At 45.1% G+C, this 20,003-nt stretch overlaps 1 protein-coding gene across 2 annotated transcripts in view; it reads left to right on the forward strand.

Moving 5' to 3' along the window:
- The window catches only part of HMCN1 (hemicentin 1), a 469,239-nt gene that overhangs the window by 363,294 nt on the left and 85,942 nt on the right, over positions 1 to 20,003 (forward strand). For both annotated transcript variants that reach the window (XM_051820384.3, XM_070055057.2), the window contains exons 58-69: positions 1,407 to 1,568; positions 2,323 to 2,436; positions 2,548 to 2,750; positions 3,038 to 3,119; positions 3,225 to 3,356; positions 3,924 to 4,073; positions 6,376 to 6,535; positions 8,634 to 8,758; positions 8,966 to 9,149; positions 9,721 to 9,818; positions 11,012 to 11,290; positions 17,254 to 17,450. In XM_051820384.3, coding sequence (XP_051676344.3) covers positions 1,407 to 1,568; positions 2,323 to 2,436; positions 2,548 to 2,750; positions 3,038 to 3,119; positions 3,225 to 3,356; positions 3,924 to 4,073; positions 6,376 to 6,535; positions 8,634 to 8,758; positions 8,966 to 9,149; positions 9,721 to 9,818; positions 11,012 to 11,290; positions 17,254 to 17,450 — 1,886 coding nt within the window. The remainder of the gene's footprint in view (positions 1 to 1,406; positions 1,569 to 2,322; positions 2,437 to 2,547; positions 2,751 to 3,037; positions 3,120 to 3,224; positions 3,357 to 3,923; positions 4,074 to 6,375; positions 6,536 to 8,633; positions 8,759 to 8,965; positions 9,150 to 9,720; positions 9,819 to 11,011; positions 11,291 to 17,253; positions 17,451 to 20,003) is intronic.

Here is a 20,003-nt window from a genome sequence, read left to right on the forward strand (position 1 = left end):
GCAGGCATCCTCTAGGCTCCGTCTTCTTACATCTGAGAGCGTGGCCTGCTTGGTCAGTGTCTTCCCAGAACTCCCACAGCCCTTCTCTGTGCCTTGCATCGCCAGTCTCGTCCCAGGAGCCTCTGTGGCTCTGCGTCTGCCCAGCTATGATGTGTTCCTTCCCCGTCCTTGTCCGAGGGGATTTCATGTGTTCCCCAGTTTCAGTTACTGCCTGTGTAATCCGAATTTTTATTTCAGCCAGGGCCCACTCAAGAGCTGCAGACCCTTGTGTCTGCATATCCACTTGTCACAAATGTGAGATAAGCACCTGAAACAACGACTATAAAGCTGGACATGCAATCTTCTCCCAGAAATACAGTCCTCCTCCAAAGAGCTCTGTCTCAGGCAAGGCCACCGTTGTCTATACACTGTTCACGACAGAAAAATGATGTCACCTCTGACTTCCCCCTCCCTAAATTGTACTCCCAAAACACCGAGTCCTGGTCATTCTACTCGCAAAATGTCCTGGGGTCACCCACTTCTCATAATTGTTGCCGGGTTGTCTGCACTACAGCCATGCTGGCACCTGAAATGAATTTTTGGTTGCGGCATTGCTCTTCTTCCCATTCTCAGGCCATGTTTCAGCGTCTAGCGACGCCCGGAAGATCCCATAGCATCTTATCCTTGCCTTGTCCTTAATGCTCTGCCTCCCCATCCCCACCTTGCTCTGTGCACTTCACCTTATCAGGGCCGTGCCCTTTTCCCGTTTGGGCCTTTCTTGATGCCATTCCTTCTTCCTGGAAGATACACTCATTTCCTCTCTTCTGCTTAGCTCATTCCTACTCGAAACTCAAACTAGGGTAGTTCCCTGGTATCACCCTTCTCTTCTGATCAGCACCCGTCGCATCTGTGATTACTAGGCAGTACAGAGCAGTGGCCAAGAGTAAGGGTCCTGGAGCCAGACTGCATAGCTCGCGGATCTGTTGGAAAGTCCTCTGGCAAGCTGCTAACTTCTCTGTGTCTCAGCTTTCTTGTCTGTGAAGTACAGCTTAAAAACACATAAGGTGTTTGAGGATTCTATACGGTAGGACACATGAAGTGTCTAGGACAGTGTGTGGCACATCATAGCCACTAAAACCTGTAGTTGCTACCTTCAGTTCCCTGTCCACCACAGCCACCAGATTACTAACTCCATGTGGTTTAGGTCTGTTGCATTTTTTGCATTGCCTCAGCACCTGGTACAATGTCTAGAATACAGTAGGTACTCAATAAATGTTTGTAAGAGAATAAGATAGCAGCAGAATTGATTAGTGGATAAAAAATAAGCTCATTGCTTTAGCAGAGTGCAGTGGTTGGATTACATGTGGTGAATTGGAGTATATGTTGCTGATAATCCAGTTTCACTTTTAATATATTTGCTCTTGTAGTTCCTCCCAGTGTCGTTGGTCCTAACCCTGAAAACCTTACGGTTGTGGTGAACAATTTCATCTCTTTGACATGTGAGGTTGCTGGTTTTCCACCGGCTGATCTCACCTGGCTCAAGAACGGACAGCCCATCAAGCCAAGCACAAACGCTCTCATTGTGCCTGGTAAGGAATTTGGTCTTTTAGCATGGGATAAACTTTCTCATTTTCCTTTATTTTGAGATGAGTTGCATTTCAAATTAGTGTCTTTCCAAACCCTGGTCTCGCTAATTTATTTGTTCACAGTCAATGCCTTTGTTCGCCCATTTGGGACCATTAGGTGAAGAATGTATGGGCTTTTATCATTTTAGTGGGAATGTACAATAATAATAACAACTCCTTTGGAACATTATGAAATTTAGGAGCAGAACAGCTTGGTAATCCTAAGTGGTTTGTGGTAAATAGTACAATCATTGAATAAAGCCATTGGTTTTATTGTAAGTTTTATAGTAAGTGATAGACTGGATAGGTATGTGAGTAGATAGGTATAGACACAGGTTAGTATGATGGATGATGGATGGATGGACGATATGGGTGGGGGTGGTTTAATAACTGCTCTGTGAGAAATTTAAACCCATAAAATACTTGTTAATATAGTTTGCCTGTAGTGTAATTACTCTTTGTTCACTGGAACCTATATCAGTTTTACTGTCCATGTTTGGTTACTAAAGAGGAAAATGCTATGATTTTCTTCATTTATAAGGAGGCAGACTCATAAATAAAAATCTAGCAAAACAAATTTGCACAATTTCATTTTAAAAATGAGTGCTTCTAAATAAATGTTATTGTTAGGGAAAGGATATGTTTTTCCACTCATCTTTGGATAAGTAGTTACTGGAACTCTGTACCAGTCTTCAGTTTGAATTGTATTTTCCCACAGGCGGTCGAACTCTGCAGATTATTCGAGCCAAGGTTTCTGACGGGGGTGAATACACTTGTGTCGCCATCAACCCAGCTGGCGAAAGCAAGAAGCAGGTGTCGCTGACTGTTCACGGTTTGTGTTCACTCCTCTCTTGCAGCTCTTTGGGTTTGCGCGGCTTCTCAGCGGTCTGTGTCTGATCACCTTCACGGACGGGAAACCCTCTGCTCTGTTTGCTTCCTTCAGTGCCCCCCAGCATTAAAGATGGCGGCAGTGAAGCGCTTTCTGCAGTGACTGTGAGAGAGGGCGCTCCTGCGTCTCTGCAGTGTGAGTCGCACGCTGTCCCGCCTCCCGTGGTCACCTGGTACAAGAGCGGGCGGCCGGTGGCCGAATCTCAGCGCGTGCGGATTCTAGCCGATGGACAAACACTGCGCATCGAGAACGCCGAGGTGCCTCTTTGGTTTTCGCTTGGTGTCATGACTGCTTGGCCGGGTTGTGCAGGAGATCACTGGTAGTCGCACATTCCCGGTACTGTCGTAAATGAAAAAATACATGACTGGTGCCGTTGACACTATTTGGTTTAAAAAGAAATCAGGCTTACGGAAGGCCACTAGAACTGGGGCGTCTGAGCATCAAGATGAAAGGTGACTGACGATTTCACCCACTCTCGAGCGAGCAGTGAGGTTGGTCATCTGTCACTCAATGGAGCACATACAATAGTGTCTTTTTCTTTTAGGTGTCTGACACAGGCCAGTATGTGTGTAGAGCTATAAATGTAGCAGGACGAGATGATAAAAGTTTCCACCTCAATGTTTATGGTGAGCACCTGCCTCTAATACAACTCTTTTTCCTTCAGATATGCAAATGAAAGAAAGTGTCCGAATTGGCTCGGTGAGAACACATGATTTCCTGTGTTTCTACAGTGCCACCCAGTATTGAAGGGCCCGAGAGAGAAGTGATTGTGGAGACCGCCGGCAGTCCTGTGACCTTGACATGTGACGCCACTGGGATCCCACCTCCCGCTGTAGCCTGGCTGAAGAACCACAGGCCTATAGGTACTGCCGTTGTGCGTGCCGTGCTCCGTCCCACTGGACTTGTAGACTAGCGCATTCCAGTGTTGTGCTCACAGCGGTGTATAGGTCAGGACAGCCTAATGCGCTGGAACATCAGTCATTTATAAAGGGAGGTTTCTCTCTCTCTCTCTCTCTCCCTCTCTCTCTTCCCCCCTTCTCCTCCCCCTCCCCCTCCCTCCCTCCTCCTCTGTTCAGAAAGGCTCTCATTTAAAATAAAAGTACAGGGATGGGCATATGGCCTAGCAGTTAAGCTTGGGCTTTCCAGTGGCAGCCCATTATCAGGTGCATGAGTTCAAGTCCTGACTCTGCTGTGTGTTACAGCTTTTGGCTAAGGCAGCTCCTGGGAGGCAGCAGGGTGATGGCTCAGGTGTGTGGGCCCTGCCACCCATGCGGGAGACCTGTACAGAGTTCTGGACTCCCGGCATCAACCTGCCTCCACCTCAGCTGCCTCAGACATTTTTATAAAACGCGACATTTTTATGTTAAATCGGAGGGATATTAGAAATAAAAGCCTTTGTGTGTCTTATTTTGCTTTGTTTCAACCTGTAGAAAATTCCAACTCACTTGAAGTCCATATTTTGTCTGGAGGTGGCAAACTCCAAATTGCCCGCTCCCAGCGTTCCGACAGTGGAAACTACACCTGTGCTGCTTCAAATGTGGAGGGGACGGCGCACAAAAGCTACGTCCTCTCCATCCAGGGTACGCGTGCGCTGTGACCTGTGTCCAGTGTCTTTGTCATATTCCATCCGTAGTTCAAAAGAGTCCATTTTGTTGTAAAGATTGATGTATGTATTTAAAGAGTTACACAGTGAAGGAGAGGCAAAGAGAGAAAGGTCTTTATCTGCTGTTTCACTCCCCGGTTGGCTGCAATGGTCGGAGCTGTGCCGATCCAAAGCCAGGAGTTGGGAGCTTCTTCCAGGTCTCCCACGCAGGTGCAGGGGCCAAAGAACTTGGGCCATCTTCCACTGCTTTCCCAGGCCATAGCAGAGAGCTGGATGGGAAGTGGAGCAGCCAGGACTCAAACCGGTGCCCATATAGGATGCCAGTGTTGGAGGTGGAGGCTTTACCTGCTATGTCAGAGTGCCGGCCCCAGGAGTCCACATTTAAAAGCATATTGATCATTGATTAAAAATTATTAATCAAGAAAAACAGTTGTCAGTTTTCTGTCTTCCACTTACCAATAGATTCTATTTTCATGGAAATGAACATAAATCTAGGAAAGTGGAATAGTAGAAATTTGGTGATATCCATTTTTTCCATTTTTAGTAAAATTGTTACCTTCTGGTGGTATGTATTACATTATCTTGCAGCAATTTATTTAAAACTTTTGTACAGAAAGTAACACTTGATGAAGAGAGTGTATTATGATCTAGCCACTTGTAAGAGATTAGGAATATTTCAAGTAAATGTGAATCTTACACTAATTGGGATGAGAATAAGGAACATTAATTCACCAAACAAACGTTTGATGAGCACCGGCTATGTCCCAGCATAGTACTGAACACCATAGGAATAACTTGTTCCCTTTTGATTTCTGGCTCAGTGTTGAAATTGAGATGGAATTGTAGCTTGAAGCTAAGTTGAAGTATTTTTTTATAATTTTATTATAGTTACTAAAGAATTCCTCATACATTATAAATTTAATTGGGGCTGGCGCTGTGGCTCACTTGGTTAATCCTCCACCTGCGGCGCCGGCATCCCAAATGGGCACTGGGTTCTAGTCCTGGTTGCCCCTCTTCCAGTCCAGCTCTCTGCTGTGGCCCGGGAGTGCCGTGGAGGATGGCCCAAGTGCTTGGGCCCTGCACCCCATGGGAGACCAGGAGAAGCACCTGGCTCCTGGCTTCAGATCAGCATAGCTCTGGCTGTAGCGGCCATTTAGGTGGTGAACCAAAGGAAGGAAGACCTTTCTCTCTGTGTCTCTCTCTCACTGTCTAACTCTGTCTGTCAAATTTAAAAAAATTTAATTGTGATTATTATCTGCATGCTATGTACTCTGTAAAGCTAATTCCAAAAGAAATGAAACTAAATAAAAATAAGTTTATTGACTATCAGTGGTCTCTCTGTAGAGATGAGTGACATTTTGAGGTTTCAGAAGCATAAAGGAAAGAGTGATTTAGAGATTAATTGTTGGAAATTGCATGCATAATTGTGTTGGATGCATTAATGAAAATAGGTAGTAATGATAGGATAGATGAGTATGACCAAACGTTTACCAGGCTGCTTCTACACTTTAGTGTGTCTTAAGAGTTAGGATAGCCTATGCAGAGGAGGCTCCTCCTGGGCTTGTCATTTATTTGTCTAATCCCTCCCGACTCAGCTTCTCTAGTGTGGTGAGTTTTGCAGATGTGGTGTTATTATAATGTGGGTAATGGAAGTGAGATTTGAAGAGATTATACTGTGGTATGCTGGTTATTTTCAACTACTGACTCTCAAAAAGATAGGTGCTGATTTGTTGCCAGTTCTTTGCCAGTTTCTGTGGTCTAAATCTTCCCACTAAAGTCCAGTTAAAGCTCCAGTGTGCTGTCACTTAACGTGGAGTTGGGAAGATGTCCAAAATTCACTGCTGTGAGCTGATATGAGCTACAGCCTCTACAATGAAATAGAATAAGGTTTCGATGGTGTCTGTGTGATTGCTTTGCTAGTATTCATTATTTCTTGATCAGATAATTAAAGTAAAAACCAAAGATGGCTTAGACAAAAGAGAACAGAAACCGTGAGAGGAATATCAGTTTTTGAGGCTAGGAATGGCACCCATTAAGTAGATCTGTCACAGGCCTCATGACTGAATAATTATATCAACTTACAAGTCTACCAGGAATATGGAAATGATTCTATTATCTTTCTCGTTTAAAATTACGTGTGAGGATGACAATAGTTTGATCTTGAACCATCATCTGGGAGGAATGTGAAATAGAAATGGCATGTTGTTCTGTGATGGTGTTGCATTCATTAGAATCATACCCTGTGCCTTGTTAATGAAAGTCCTAATTCTCTTTCCAAGTTCCTCCAACTATTGCTGGTGCTGAAATGCCAAGCGAAGTCAGTGTCCTTCTGGGGGAAAATGTTGAGCTGGTCTGCAATGCAGATGGCGTCCCCACGCCACTTATTCAGTGGCGAAGAGATGGGAAGCCCATAACTCACGGGGAAGCAGAAAGAATTGGGTATGTCTTGAAAGAATTTTTACATTATAAATTGTAAGGTCTTCAGCAGTGCTTTATGCTTCAAAGCTCATGAGAATAATAATACCAAATTCTGTCTCATTGGAGCTTGGCTCTCATTACATTCACAAAGGGAAAAGATAAATTTTTGGAAAGTTGGGCACAGAAATTCTCTTTGGAGGACTCTCAAAAACATGTGTTTGTGTTTGTGTGTCTGTCCCCATGACCATTACCTATCTACACTGTGTTCTAAGATCTGATCAGTCTCTCCAAAAATGTTTATTAGTTGCACAATAGTTATACAAAGTCCACATCGTAAAGTAATTAGTTCTTTCCTGCTAATATCAAGCCAGTTTCTTCCCACCATTGCCATGCTGCTTGGTTCACATTGACAGCAGACAGAACAGCACGGTCCTCTGTTCGTTCTCACCCTGGTTTGTGCGAATCCCACTTCAAGCTGGCACTTATTGCCAGTACTGCAGAGCTAGAATGGAGCCTCCAACCACAGATCCCCTTGGAAGGACAGTTGACCTTCTCGCAAAGCCCTGTTGCATACACACACCTGAGTAGTATATGCGTTAGTGGACATTAATCAGATGTGCTGTACAATGTATCATTCTGAACCAGTATTTTAAATTCAAGGAGTTGGAGTGCATTTTCTCATCTGTAATTTATAATAAAGATCTAATTTAAAGACAGATGAATGTTATTTTCTTTGTATATGTTAATGTTATTCACTACATACTAAGATTTAGATTGGTTTCATTGTAAATGTAAATGCAGTTCATTATATACTAAGATTTAGATATTTATTCCCTTTTCAACACTGGATAAACTGCCAAATGATATCTTATTCATACATCTGAAGTTTCATTTTCCTTGTGTGAACATTTCTGAATAATTAACAAGTTTTCAATTATTTGTGTTAGACGGCTGATATTTGACATATACAAGATCTAGCACTGACACTCAGTGGGACCTAACGATATTTCATAATACTTCTCCCTTGGAACTTGGAGTGTATCATTCCTGTTCTTACCTTAACTAACTGCTGTTATGATGCCACTTTGTTGATTATCTGTGCCGTGCTTCACAGTATACATGTAGATTTTTAGTTGAAACAATTTAACAATCAAAACAAGTACTTTTAGGAAGACAGCTTACTACTTTGCATTGAGCATTGCTGCTTCCTTTTTTGTGAATGTAGTTAAACTCATGGAATTTTAAAATTCATATTTTGAAAAATACAACTAGGCTCAGGTAATGATACAATAACTCAATAATTGTGGGTTTCCATAGTGTAATGGTTATCACATTTGCCCGACAATAACTCAATATTCGTATTTTGTAGTGTACAGTACAAATAGAGTATTAACTTTTGACATTGAGAGATTCCAATGAAATCAATAGTGTAGGAGTAACTGTAGATAACAATTTAATCTTGTCATAAAATACAGGAAGTTTTGTTTAGTAATTATGTATACAGAGAGCCAATAATGCAATAATATTAATCTAGATACCTTTAATTATTTAACTGAATTTGAATTGTTTACTATTAGGTTAATCAAAGGAAAAGCTGTATTAATTTGTGGAAAAATTTTTGCAAAATAGATTCATACATGATACCAAATTATCACAGTTTAAATAAATTCTGTTTTTGCTCACAATGGTTTTATTATTTATGGTCTTCAATTTTTATTCCAGAAGTTTTATGATTTTCATATAGTTTAAATTGTGTATTGATAAGAAGACATTACTCTGAGAATGAAATGTCTTTGCCTATGATTTGAATCGAGGCGTTCCAAGCCTTGACTTTGTTCGTTGCCTGTTTTCTCAGGAGTGATGGATGAGAACCACTGCGGTGGAGTTGAGGTAGTTTCCTGAAATCTCTGCCCATCTCACTAGCTCTCACTGTAGTAGATGGATGTGGTAGATAATGCAAGCGTCCATGAACTTAGCAACATAGGTTCGAGCCATTCTATCCAACGTGAAGACATCAGTTTAGGGTGGTGATTTTTGGAGAACACAGTCATCTGGACTGAGGTTTCTAGACCTTGGCTCGCATGGACCATCTCAGGGCCTCTTTACCCGCTTTTCACAGGGTGACTGCCGGCGGCAGCACGTTAAACATCTATGGCGCGCTTGCATCCGATGCGGGAAAATACACGTGTGTGGCTACTAATCCTGCCGGAGAAGAAGACCGAATCTTTGACTTGAATGTCTACGGTAAGTATGAGTGAGCACCCGTGTTCACTGTGCTGCCCAGGAGCGGCCAGCAGTGGGGTGTGAGCATTGAGGGCCAAGTCTGATGCCAAGACCAGTTCCTTTTGGATCAGAGCGGAAATGTGGACAATTCCGGTTGAGATCGTTTCAACTAACAGTACATCCTTCCCTTTCTCTGTCTCTCGCTCTCTCACTCTCTTCCTGAAACAGTTCCACCTACAATCGAGGGCAACAAAGACGAAGCAGAGAAACTCATGGCTTTGGTGGACACCTCAGTAAACATCGAATGCAGAGCCGCGGGGACGCCGCCGCCACAGGTCACCTGGCTGAGGAGTGGGCTCCCGCTGCCTCTCTCCTCCCGCGTTCGCTTGCTGTCAGCAGGGCAGGTTGTCAGGTGAGCTTTTGTTGCGTGTCGACAAGTACCCGACGATGAACTCTTTCCTGACCTTAATAGCGTTCAAGAAATACTTTTCCTAAGCTTTTACTGTTGTTTTTTTTTTCTTCCAAAAGTTTCAGTAAAGGGAGGATAAAATACATATAATTGAAATAGTTTTATTCTTGTTTAAAATGCTTATGTTTTAGTAAATGTGTGTAAGCTATGTCTTTCACAGACTTGGTCTCATGACTGAGTGTGTGTATTTTCCAGAACTGCTATTTTAGCCAAAGCCTCAGGTGGTAGGAAAATGCCCGCTATGATCATGCGATCTTCAGGTTAGCATCATTCTCTGTTAATGTACATTTGGAAGTATTTACCCTGTAAATTGTGTTACATTTTCAGTGGCTTGTTGTCGCTCTGTAGGATTAGTGGCATCTCGGGCACACCGTGTTGTGTGGTAGATGATAAGCTCCATAGCTAAAATCTTCCAACATAAATTACCCTCCATAATTATTTACAGATCCTAATTATTTTATTTGCACATAGCAAATGGGATGCAGTGAGGACATGCTGTCGCGTTGTTTTTCAGGATCGTGAGGGCCCAGGTGCTGGACGCTGCTGTGTATACGTGCGTGGCCTCCAGCAGAGCCGGGGTGGACAAGAAGCACTACAGCCTGCAGGTGTTCGGTACGGCACAGCGTGCCCACCCTCTGCCACGTGCCCGTCCTGAGCAGCAGGCTGATCTTTAGAAACTGACCTCCCCGCTGGTTCAGAAATCTGACTTGCCTCTATCAGAAAGGATTGGTGAGAAAAGACCTTACTCCCTGGGGAACAGTGCATTTTCTCCCCAGCAGTCCATATTTGTTGGCCTGTACTGTCTGTCGAAATACGCTTCTAAATTGGAAATCAAGTCTAGAGTTTTAAAAATCACATTTCAATCCAGATAAAAGACCAGTCTCTTCATGCAAAGAAAAAGTCAAGGAGGCAGGCGTTAGGCACAGCAGCAAGGGTTACCACTTGGGACACGCACATCCCACGTCGGAGTGCCTGGTGTGAGTCCCGCCCACTTGCTTCCAGCCAGCCTCCTGCTAATGCATCCTGGGAAGCAGCAGATGACAACGCGAGAACTAGAGGCCCCACCACCCCCTGGGAGACCCGGAGAGAGTTCCCAGCTCTTGGCTTCAGTGTGTTCCAGGCCCGGCTGTTCTGGGCATTTGGGGAGTGCACCAGTGGATGGATGCTCAACTAAAATAGAAATGAAAGAGCATGAGTTTAAAAAAGAAACAGTCAAGCCTTTTTAAAAATAATATTAGTAGTTCATATAGAGCATTTAAAATATGAATGTATACATGTGCACGTATGTGTCTTTCTATGTGTGTATATGTAGAAAATTCAAAGCATTCACTTTCTGAAGTACTAGGTTTGCTAGTTCACATTTCTCAGTCCCCACGAACATCACAGAACACTTAAGTGACTGCTGACGGTAAGCTACACATGACTTATGTAGGATTATTGAAACTTACTCCTGGACTTGGTTTTATCTTATTTATCCAACATAAAGTAGTTGAAAGTAGGCTACAAGAGCTAATGTATGTATTATAATGAGTTAAAGAGACATGCTTAAGACATTTAAAAATCACCACAATTTAAAGCATACTAATTGTATCTTCTACAAGCAAACAAGGTTGAGGTTTCCTTGCTAGTATCTGGAAGAATAATTGGCATACATAGTAGATAAGTAGATGTTTTTAGTAACATCCTAAGTTCCTGTGTGCTATTTTAAAGGATGTATTTTTAAAGATAGAATTGCTTTAATGTTTTATTTTAGTTGATCTCATTACAAAGCTGCATGAATCTTTCCTGTTCCGTTTCCTGTGTAGCACCACCCAGCATAGACAATGCTCTGGGGACAGAAGAAATCACCGTCGTCAAAGGCAGCTCCACCTCCATGTCCTGCTTCCCACACGGAACGCCAGCCCCCCGTGTGTCCTGGCTCAAAGAGGGGCAGCCGCTGGGGCTGGAGGCCCGCCTGACCTTGAGCACTCAGGCCATGGTCCTGCAGCTGGTGGAAGCGGAGGCTCGGGATTCGGGAAGGTACTCCTGCGTGGCCTCCAGCGAAGCTGGCGAGGTCAGCAAGCACTTTGTCCTGAGGGTCCTAGGTACGTGAAGATTCAGCAGATGTGGCGTATTGGGGAAGCGAGTGCCGGGCTTCGCAGGAAGCAGGGTGATAGATAGTGCCAGCCGTGGAGCAAAGTGTGCAGTGTCTGGATCTCAGCTTTGTGGCTCACCTGCGCTTGCTCTCATCTGAAGTGTGTTAAGTTACGTCGTCCTATGAGGGGCCCTCGAGAACATCATAGAAAACTGTGCGTGGTTGTTATAAAATTTTTGTACCAAAACAAACTCATCTTTTAATTCCGTTTGTCCACAAACTTTGAAATTCCCTTGTATATATCTGTCTAAAAAGATGAAGACCATTAATTGAGAAAGTCTTTTAGCCAGTTGATAAGTAACTTTAAAATTTTCTCCAGGAACTACAAGCATATCTGACAATAAAAATTTGATGAAAAGCCCTAGTATTTATATTGTTATATATTATCTCGAATCTGTAGATGATAGTCGGGATACTCATTTCAAGTAGTCTAGTTCTATTTACTTTTGTGTGGATCACAGTTAACATTTAAAGTATGTGTTCCAAAGTGGTACATGCAAATAGTCTACAGAGAAAACTTGTCTTTTCCTTGAAGGAAGACATTTTAACCTTGGAAGAGACAGGACTGTGAGTGAAATGAGCTATTTCAATAATGAGGATTTCTCTGGAGTTTTGTTTGTTTTTTCACTATAACAGAGGTGAAACCCAGGATCCTTACACCATACATCCTGCAACCTACAAAAAACAGTAAAAAAATTGGCAACAGTCCCGGTTAAGTGGAGCTGGGTGTGTTTTCAGAGTGCCCTGCGATCTTGGAGCACCTATGAAAATCTAATTATTGACGTGACTTTAAGCGTTGCCTCATCCCTAGTTCAGCTTTGAGGGGCCAGGCAATGTGCACCACCCTCCTGCTGAGTTCTCAGTGCTTAGCACGTCATTTGATTGGCAGAAGCTCCTGCTGTTTATTGTTGACTTGAATTCAGCTGAACTAGATCCTGTCCGCTGGATGGAGGGCGCTTCCACTGTGAGCGAGGTGGGGTGGTGCCTGGATAAACAGAGGAAGGTCCTCTGGCGTAGAAGAGAAAGAAGGGTGGTCATGGAGGACGCTGGGATACTTAGAGGCAAGAGTCAGGAGGAAATGCGTGTCCGAGAGGCGGGCTTATAGAACATCGCCTGCACTCGAGTCCACAATAATGACGTAACGCGATCTTGTCCTTTCATTGCTCGTGTTTAGCTGTTAATTATTGGGTAGAAATCATGTGCCAGGCTCGTCTCTAGCCGCCATGTAATAACTACGAACACCTACCATGTGACTCGCTTCATGGCAGGTACCTTGAATACATAACTGAGTAAGAGAGGTGTGCTCCTGACACTCAGCTGCCTACATCTCAGGAAAACACAGATAGATACTGAATAAGTACGAGAGCATTTCAGAAAGTTTGTAGGGAACTGGTATTAGAAAGTAAGTTTGCAAAAAAGTTAAATTTAGTTTTTTGATAATGGGCATTTTCTGTGCACTTTTTGGAGACCCTTCTAATGACACTTGAGTGCAGTGAGGGTTATGCACTTAACATGACCTTGTGGGTTGCTCAGCTTCAGACTGGGTCTCCTCCAGGGTGTGTCAGCCCTGGCAGAAGGACTGCGGAGATGAGCGGAGAGTTAGAATCCTTTGCAGCCTTTCTTACCTAGGGGTGGTGGAGCTGTCACCGAAGTGGGTGTGAGAGGAGGAGGAATAAGAGGCCTGGAAATAGATCTGAGCGGAGGCCCATCTGTGAAGGGCCTTGAGGAATCTCAGGGAACTGGATCGTCACTAAAAAGGCAAGGGTGATCTTAAGCCAGGTGTGTCATGCATTCCATTTCCTGAAATCCCTCTGGAGACAAAGCGAAGAGACTGCTGCACTCACACGTGGAGTGTAGGGTAGGTAGTGTAGAATGTGGCTAGGAAGAGAGTATTCCTCTAGAAGTCACAAGAATTCAGGAGCAGAGTCACAGACCTGTGCGCATGGACATGGACAAAGGACGGCCTTCCCAGTGAACGCACTCTGCGGATAATATTTTCCAAAAGCAGAGCTGAAAACTGCCTCAGCAGAAAAATGGGAGGCTCCAGCGTTCCACATCTGTGCAGAATAAATTGAAGCTGTCCACTTGGGGCAGCGTTGCCCCTCAGAAGGCAGCTTCCTGATCTGGGCGGTGCCGTCCATGCGATGGGAGGGGCAGGGTGTGGGTGGATCTAAAAGCCCGGTGTGAGTGAAAGCCTTGTACAGGACAAAGCTAGGGGGCCTGACAGGGTCCACGCCGGAAGGCGCTTTGTTGGCCACGTGAAGAAGTTTGTTTTTTGTAACTGAAAAAAAAAAAAGGAAGTTCTAATAAGTGGGAAAATACGGGTAGAGATGCAGTTTTAAAAAGCCCACTCTGGCTGCAACGTGGAAAGCTGCTTGAATAGCACCAAGAGTGGACTCTGAAAGACCAGTGCATTGTTGGCGATCGCGCTTGGCTGTGACTGATGGTGTAGCCATGGCGGCTGAAACGGAGAATGTGTGAGTGAGCTGTCTGGAAGCCCGCAGCATACGTTTGACTCAGCTCACATAGGTGCAGGGAAAAAAGTTAGGAAAGGCCTAGCTTCAAAGATTGGCCCCTTAGAGACTTTCTTACAATCCTCACGAAACTGTATCCACTTATATCTCAGTAGTGGGAGCAACCACTCCAGCTACCTGCTGCTAAAGAGGCTGGGAAATGCAATTCTTTATCATAATGATAACACCAGTAAAACTGGAATCTGGTAAGAAAGGAAGAAGTGGGCACCTTCTACCCAACCAGGAAGGAAGCGTTAGTTCGTGTAAACAGTATGGCAGCTCTGACTGGGGTGATGGAGGTGAGAGGCTAAAATGTCTTCGAGAAATAATTGCAAGTAAGTGTTAGGACTCAGTTGTGGATCTGGACATGTCGTGGACTGATGACGTACGCATCAAGGTTGATTCTTAGTTCTGGCCTGCAGGACTAAATGATTGGTAGATCCATCACATAGAAGCAGGGAATGCTGGGAAAGAACCAGGTGTTGAGGACAGGGAACACAGGTTCAGTCTGAATGCATGTCGACTTTGAGCTGACTTTCAAATGTCCGACTGGAGGTGTTTATCTCGTCATTGCTTTTGTGAAACTGAAGCTCAGAAGAGAGACCGAGGCGGAAACGTAAATTCTGTAGTCATCAGAGTGAGAATAACTCGTGTTCTCAAGAGTCCAGGGCACAGGGCAAAACGTGGAGGGCGATCAGTCACAGCCACTTCACACTGCGCAGTCTGAGATGGGGTCTGAGCCTGTCAGGACATTATAATTTTTATTTTTTTCTCAAAGAAACCTTTTATTTAATGAATACAGATTTCATAAATACAACTTTAGGACTATAGTGATTCTTCCCACCATATCCACCCTCTCACCCACACTCCCATCCTCCTCCTCCCTCTCCCCTTCCCAGTCCCATTCTCCTTTAAGATTCATTTTCAATTAATTTTGTACAAAGAAGACCAACTCTACTGAGAAAAGATTTCAACAGTTCGCACACACACACACAAAAACTTTGAGAACAAATATTACAGTTAACTCTGATAGTACAACTCATTAAGGACAGAGGTCCTGCATAGGGAGTTAGTGCACAGTGACTCCTGTTGTTGGTTTAACAATTAACACTCTTGTGTATGATGTCACTGACAACCCGAAGCTCTTGACATGAGCTGCCTAGGCTATGGAAGCCTTTTGAGTCCACAAACTCCGTCAGTGTTTAGACAAGGCCATAAGCAAAGTGTAAGTTCGCTCATCCCTTCAGAGAAAGGTACATCCTTCTTTGATGGCCCTTCTCTCCACTGGGATCTCACTCACAGAGATCCTTCATGAAGAACATTTTTTGCCACAGGGTTTTGGCTTTCCATGTGTGAAATGCTCTCATGGGCTTTTAAGCCAGACCAGGCTGCCTTAAGGACTGATTCTGAGGTCAGAGTGACATTTTTAAATCCTGTCATTGTAAATTTTTTGGAAGGTACACCTAACTAATCTTCTCATCCACAGTGATTGACATGTAAGTAAGACAAAGAACTGTTATAGTCAGGATTGATCACTGATAATTGCTTCTGAGTGGCACAAACCATGCTATGGAAATGAAATGGGGCAGACCTTGGATAGCGAGAGAATCATGCAGGCATTGATGGCTTTTGCTGGTGAATCGAAGGACATTAATGTAATCTTGACAGGACTTCATCAAGCTCACTTTAGGGAATGGGCCTGTGAGGAGCAAGATAGGAGGGAGCTCTTGAGGGAGAAAGTGGCCTGATTTGAAGTCTAGAGCATGTATCTTCATAAGTTTATTAAGTAGACAATGTTATAAAGACAGATTAGGCCTTGGAAGCCATGATGAAGAGGTTTTTTTATTATTATTATTCACTAAGCAGTGTGGAACCATTAAAATTATTTAATGAGGAAATCCTGGAGAACAGGTGTTTAGCAGTTAAGATGCCTGCATCCCCTGTGGGAGTACTGGGTTCAATTCCCACCTGCAGCTCCTGACTCCAGCTTCCTGCTAATGCACACGCTGGGAGGCAGTGGTGATGGCTCAAGTAGGTGGATTCCTGCCATCCACGTGAGAGACCTGAATTGAATTTCCCTCTCTTAGCTTTGACCTTAGCCCAGTCACAGCCACTATGAGTGTCTGGGGAGTGAACCAGCAGAAAGGAGCTTATTCTCTCTCTGCCTCTCAAGTTTTTTAAAAATTAAATTTAAGAAAAAGTAGATGTTGGGTCACAAGCACAATAATAATATTAGATCACTCTTAAACTGCACTTAAGAAAACATATTTTGACAGCAATATGTAAGATGCATGGAGTATAAAAAGAGGTTATACACAACAACAGTTAAGATATGCTGATTTCTTAATTATAATCTAAAAAGGAGAACCAATTTAATATATTTTTTCGAGAAATGAAAACAAGGATCAGTAGGTAGAAAGATTTTAATAATGCTAGTAGCTATAGTAGAGATTACAGTAGTGATAACTTTTTAAAAATAAAATAAATACAGAAACACACAAAAAAGTTATCTCATTGAACCCTCACAACAATCCCACTAGGTAAATAACTTTGCTATACTCATTTTGGAGACACACCTAATGCCACTATAAACTAATATTTGTTGGTACCAAGATTACTGACTTCATACCCACTAATTAGTGTCACTGTTTAAACTATGTGCCTGGTTTTTAAAAAAAAGAAGCTGGAAAAAAAATGGAGAAAACAACAGCCAACCCCTGGAGCTGTCCAACAGCTGAATAGTGAGCTGGGAGTTTGGACCATGGGAAGTTCGTAGAAACTTGAACCATGACTGCAAAGGAAGTCTGTTTTAAAGGGATTGCTAAACTTTGTTGAGCTAAGGAAGGTTAATGTTCCTTCCCACTGTTTAAATTCCTTAGCCTTCTCTGGCAAAGAGAATTTTAGAAGAGTAAGTGTAACAAAAGAGGAAGTTACTCCTGTCTGGACAGAACAAGTATGTTTTGTGCAGAAATCATCATCTCCAAATGTTACTCTGCTACATGTAACGAAGTTCCATTTGTTTGCCACTGCCTTTATAGAAACAGTCTGTGAAAAGGGTACAAAAAACCACTGACATTTAAGTACTTCTCAAAAAAAGTGGCATAAGATGGCTTAGTTTTATTATTTTCAAATCTTCACAGTTAAATAAGATGACTCTAATTAGCTGAGTTCCAACTGTTCTATACTACCTTGTAATGAGCTACAGTGTATTCATGATCTTGTGTAGATAATGAACCATTCTTTTTGAAAGTATCAGACATGGTAATGACATCTGGGAATTCTTGTTTTGGTTTCTTGGCTTTAATCAATTTGTATCATGAATTTGAATGGGTTTTCAAGTTTTTCTAATTCATATTTTGTAAGACAGCAGTTTATTTTGTTTCTGATTCCTTTTATGTAGAGCCACCGCACATTAATGGATCCAGAGAAACTGGAGAGGTATCAGTAATTGTTAATAACCCACTTGAACTTACCTGCATTGCTTCTGGAACCCCAGCCCCTAAAATTACCTGGATGAAAGATGGCCGGCCTCTTCTACACACAGAACAGGTGCAGACTCTAAAGGGAGGTGAAGTTCTTCGACTATCAAGTGCTCAGGTAAGTTTCAGAGTTCCTACAACTATCTTATACTAGATTAAATCTCACACTGTCCAATAAAAGAGAATTGCTGAAGAAAGTACGTCTCTGAATCTGCATAGATCACAGTTTTCTGTAACAATATCAGATCGATCAGGTCTGTGGTGTGTGTAACTGAGTAGACACGATGAAAAGCAAGATGAAGAAGTATCATTAGACTGAAGAAAGCAGGAGGCCTTCATATCAGCTGTCGCAGGTTTTTACAGCGCTGTCAGAGGACTTCCTGCAGCTGCTGCCCGTTGTAGGTCGAGTAAAAGCAGTCTGGCACATTTATTTGAGGCTGCAAAGACTGCTGTCACCCCTGCCCGCAGCAGACTCTGGCCATCACTGCTTACTCTGTGATATCCACTGTTCTGATTCCACAGAGGAGCGAGACGAGATCAAGTGATACTTATTTGTCTATGTCCATGTTTTTGTAATTTTGTCATTCCCTTGACTATAGAATAACAAATTATTCCATCACATTTTGTCATCATTTCACTGAGAAGAATGGAAGGAAGGGGAACTGGGAGAGAGCTGAGATTCCTGAGCAGTCTCTGAGACAGCTGAGCCTCATGAGCTGTCTTCAGAAAGAGCTGAGGAGCGTGGCTTTTCTCCTGCAGTGGTGCTGTGCTCAGCCCTGGGTGGACAGTCAGACCTGCAGTGGTGCTGTGCTCAGCCCTGGGTGGACAGTCAGACCTGCAGTGGTGCTGTGCTCAGCCCTGGGTGGACAGTCAGACCTGCAGTGGTGCTGTGCTCAGCCCTGGGTGGACAGTCAGACCTGCAGTGGTGCTGTGCTCAGCCCTGGGTGGACAGTCAGACCTGCAGTGGCGCTGTGCTCAACCCTGGGCCAACAGTCAGACCTGTACTGCAATGGTGCTGTGCTCAGCCCTGAGTGGACAGTCAGACCTGCACTGCAGTGGTGCTGTGCTCAGCCCTGGGTGGACAGTCAGACCTGCAGTGGTGCTGTGCTCAGCCCTGGGCCAACAGTCAGACCTGCAGTGGTGCTGTGCTCAGCCCTGGGTGGACAGTCAGACCTGCAGTGGTGCTGTGCTCAGCCCTGGGTGGACAGTCAGACCTGCAGTGGTGCTGTGCTCAGCCCTGGGTGGACAGTCAGACCTGCAGTGGTACTGTGCTCAGCCCTGGGTGGACAGTCAGACCTGCAGTGGTGCTGTGCTCAGCCCTGGGCCAACAGTCAGACCTGCAGTGGCGCTGTGCTCAGCCCTGGGCCAACAGTCAGACCTGCAGTGGTGCTGTGCTCAGCCCTGGGTGGACAGTCAGACCTGCAGTGGTGCTGTGCTCAGCCCTGGGTGGACAGTCAGACCTGCAGTGGTGCTGTGCTCAGCCCTGGGCCAACAGTCAGACCTGCAGTGGTGCTGTGCTCAGTCCTGGGTGGACAGTCAGACCTGCAGTGGTGCTGTGCTCAGCCCTGGGCCAACAGTCAGACCTGCAGTGGTGCTGTGCTCAACCCTGGGTGGACAGTCAGACCTGCACTGCAGTGGTGCTGTGCTCAGCCCTGAGTGGACACTCAGACCTGCACTGCAGTGGTGCTGTGCTCAGCCCTGGGTGGACAGTCAGACCTGCACTGCAGCGGTGCTGTGCTCAGCCCTGGGCCAACAGTCAGACCTGCAGTGGTGCTGTGCTCAACCCTGGGTGGACAGTCAGACCTGCACTGCAGTGGTGCTGTGCTCAGCCCTGAGTGGACACTCAGACCTGCACTGCAGTGATGCTGTGCTCAGCCCTGGGTGGACAGTCAGACCTGCACTGCAGCGGTGCTGTGCTCAGCCCTGAGTGGACAGTCAGACCTGCAGTGGTGCTGTGCTCAGTCCTGGGTGGACAGTCAGACCTGCAGTGGTGCTGTGCTCAGCCCTGGGTGGACAGTCAGACCTGCACTGGTACTGTGCTCAGTCCTGGGTGGACAGTCAGACCTGCAGTGGTGCTGTGCTCAGCCCTGGGCCAACAGTCAGACCTGCAGTGGCGCTGTGCTCAGCCCTGGGCCAACAGTCAGACCTGCAGTGGTGCTGTGCTCAGCCCTGGGTGGACAGTCAGACCTGCAGTGGCGCTGTGCTCAACCCTGGGTGGACAGTCAGACCTGCACTGCAGTGGTGCTGTGCTCAGCCCTGAGTGGACACTCAGACCTGCACTGCAGTGGTGCTGTGCTCAGCCCTGGGTGGACAGTCAGACCTGCACTGCAGCGGTGCTGTGCTCAGCCCTGGGCCAACAGTCAGACCTGCAGTGGTGCTGTGCTCAGCCCTGGGTGGACAGTCAGACCTGCACTGCAGTGGTGCTGTGCTCAGCCCTGAGTGGACACTCAGACCTGCACTGCAGTGGTGCTGTGCTCAACCCTGGGTGGACAGTCAGACCTGCACTGCAGTGGTGCTGTGCTCAGCCCTGAGTGGACACTCAGACCTGCACTGCAGTGGTGCTGTGCTCAGCCCTGGGTGGACAGTCAGACCTGCACTGCAGCGGTGCTGTGCTCAGCCCTGGGCCAACAGTCAGACCTGCAGTGGTGCTGTGCTCAGCCCTGGGTGGACA

Source organism: Oryctolagus cuniculus, chromosome 13 (assembly GCF_051225735.1).
Source record: "Oryctolagus cuniculus isolate XC-2025 breed Fujian yellow rabbit chromosome 13, ASM5122573v1, whole genome shotgun sequence".
Taxonomy (NCBI): domain Eukaryota; kingdom Metazoa; phylum Chordata; class Mammalia; order Lagomorpha; family Leporidae; genus Oryctolagus; species Oryctolagus cuniculus.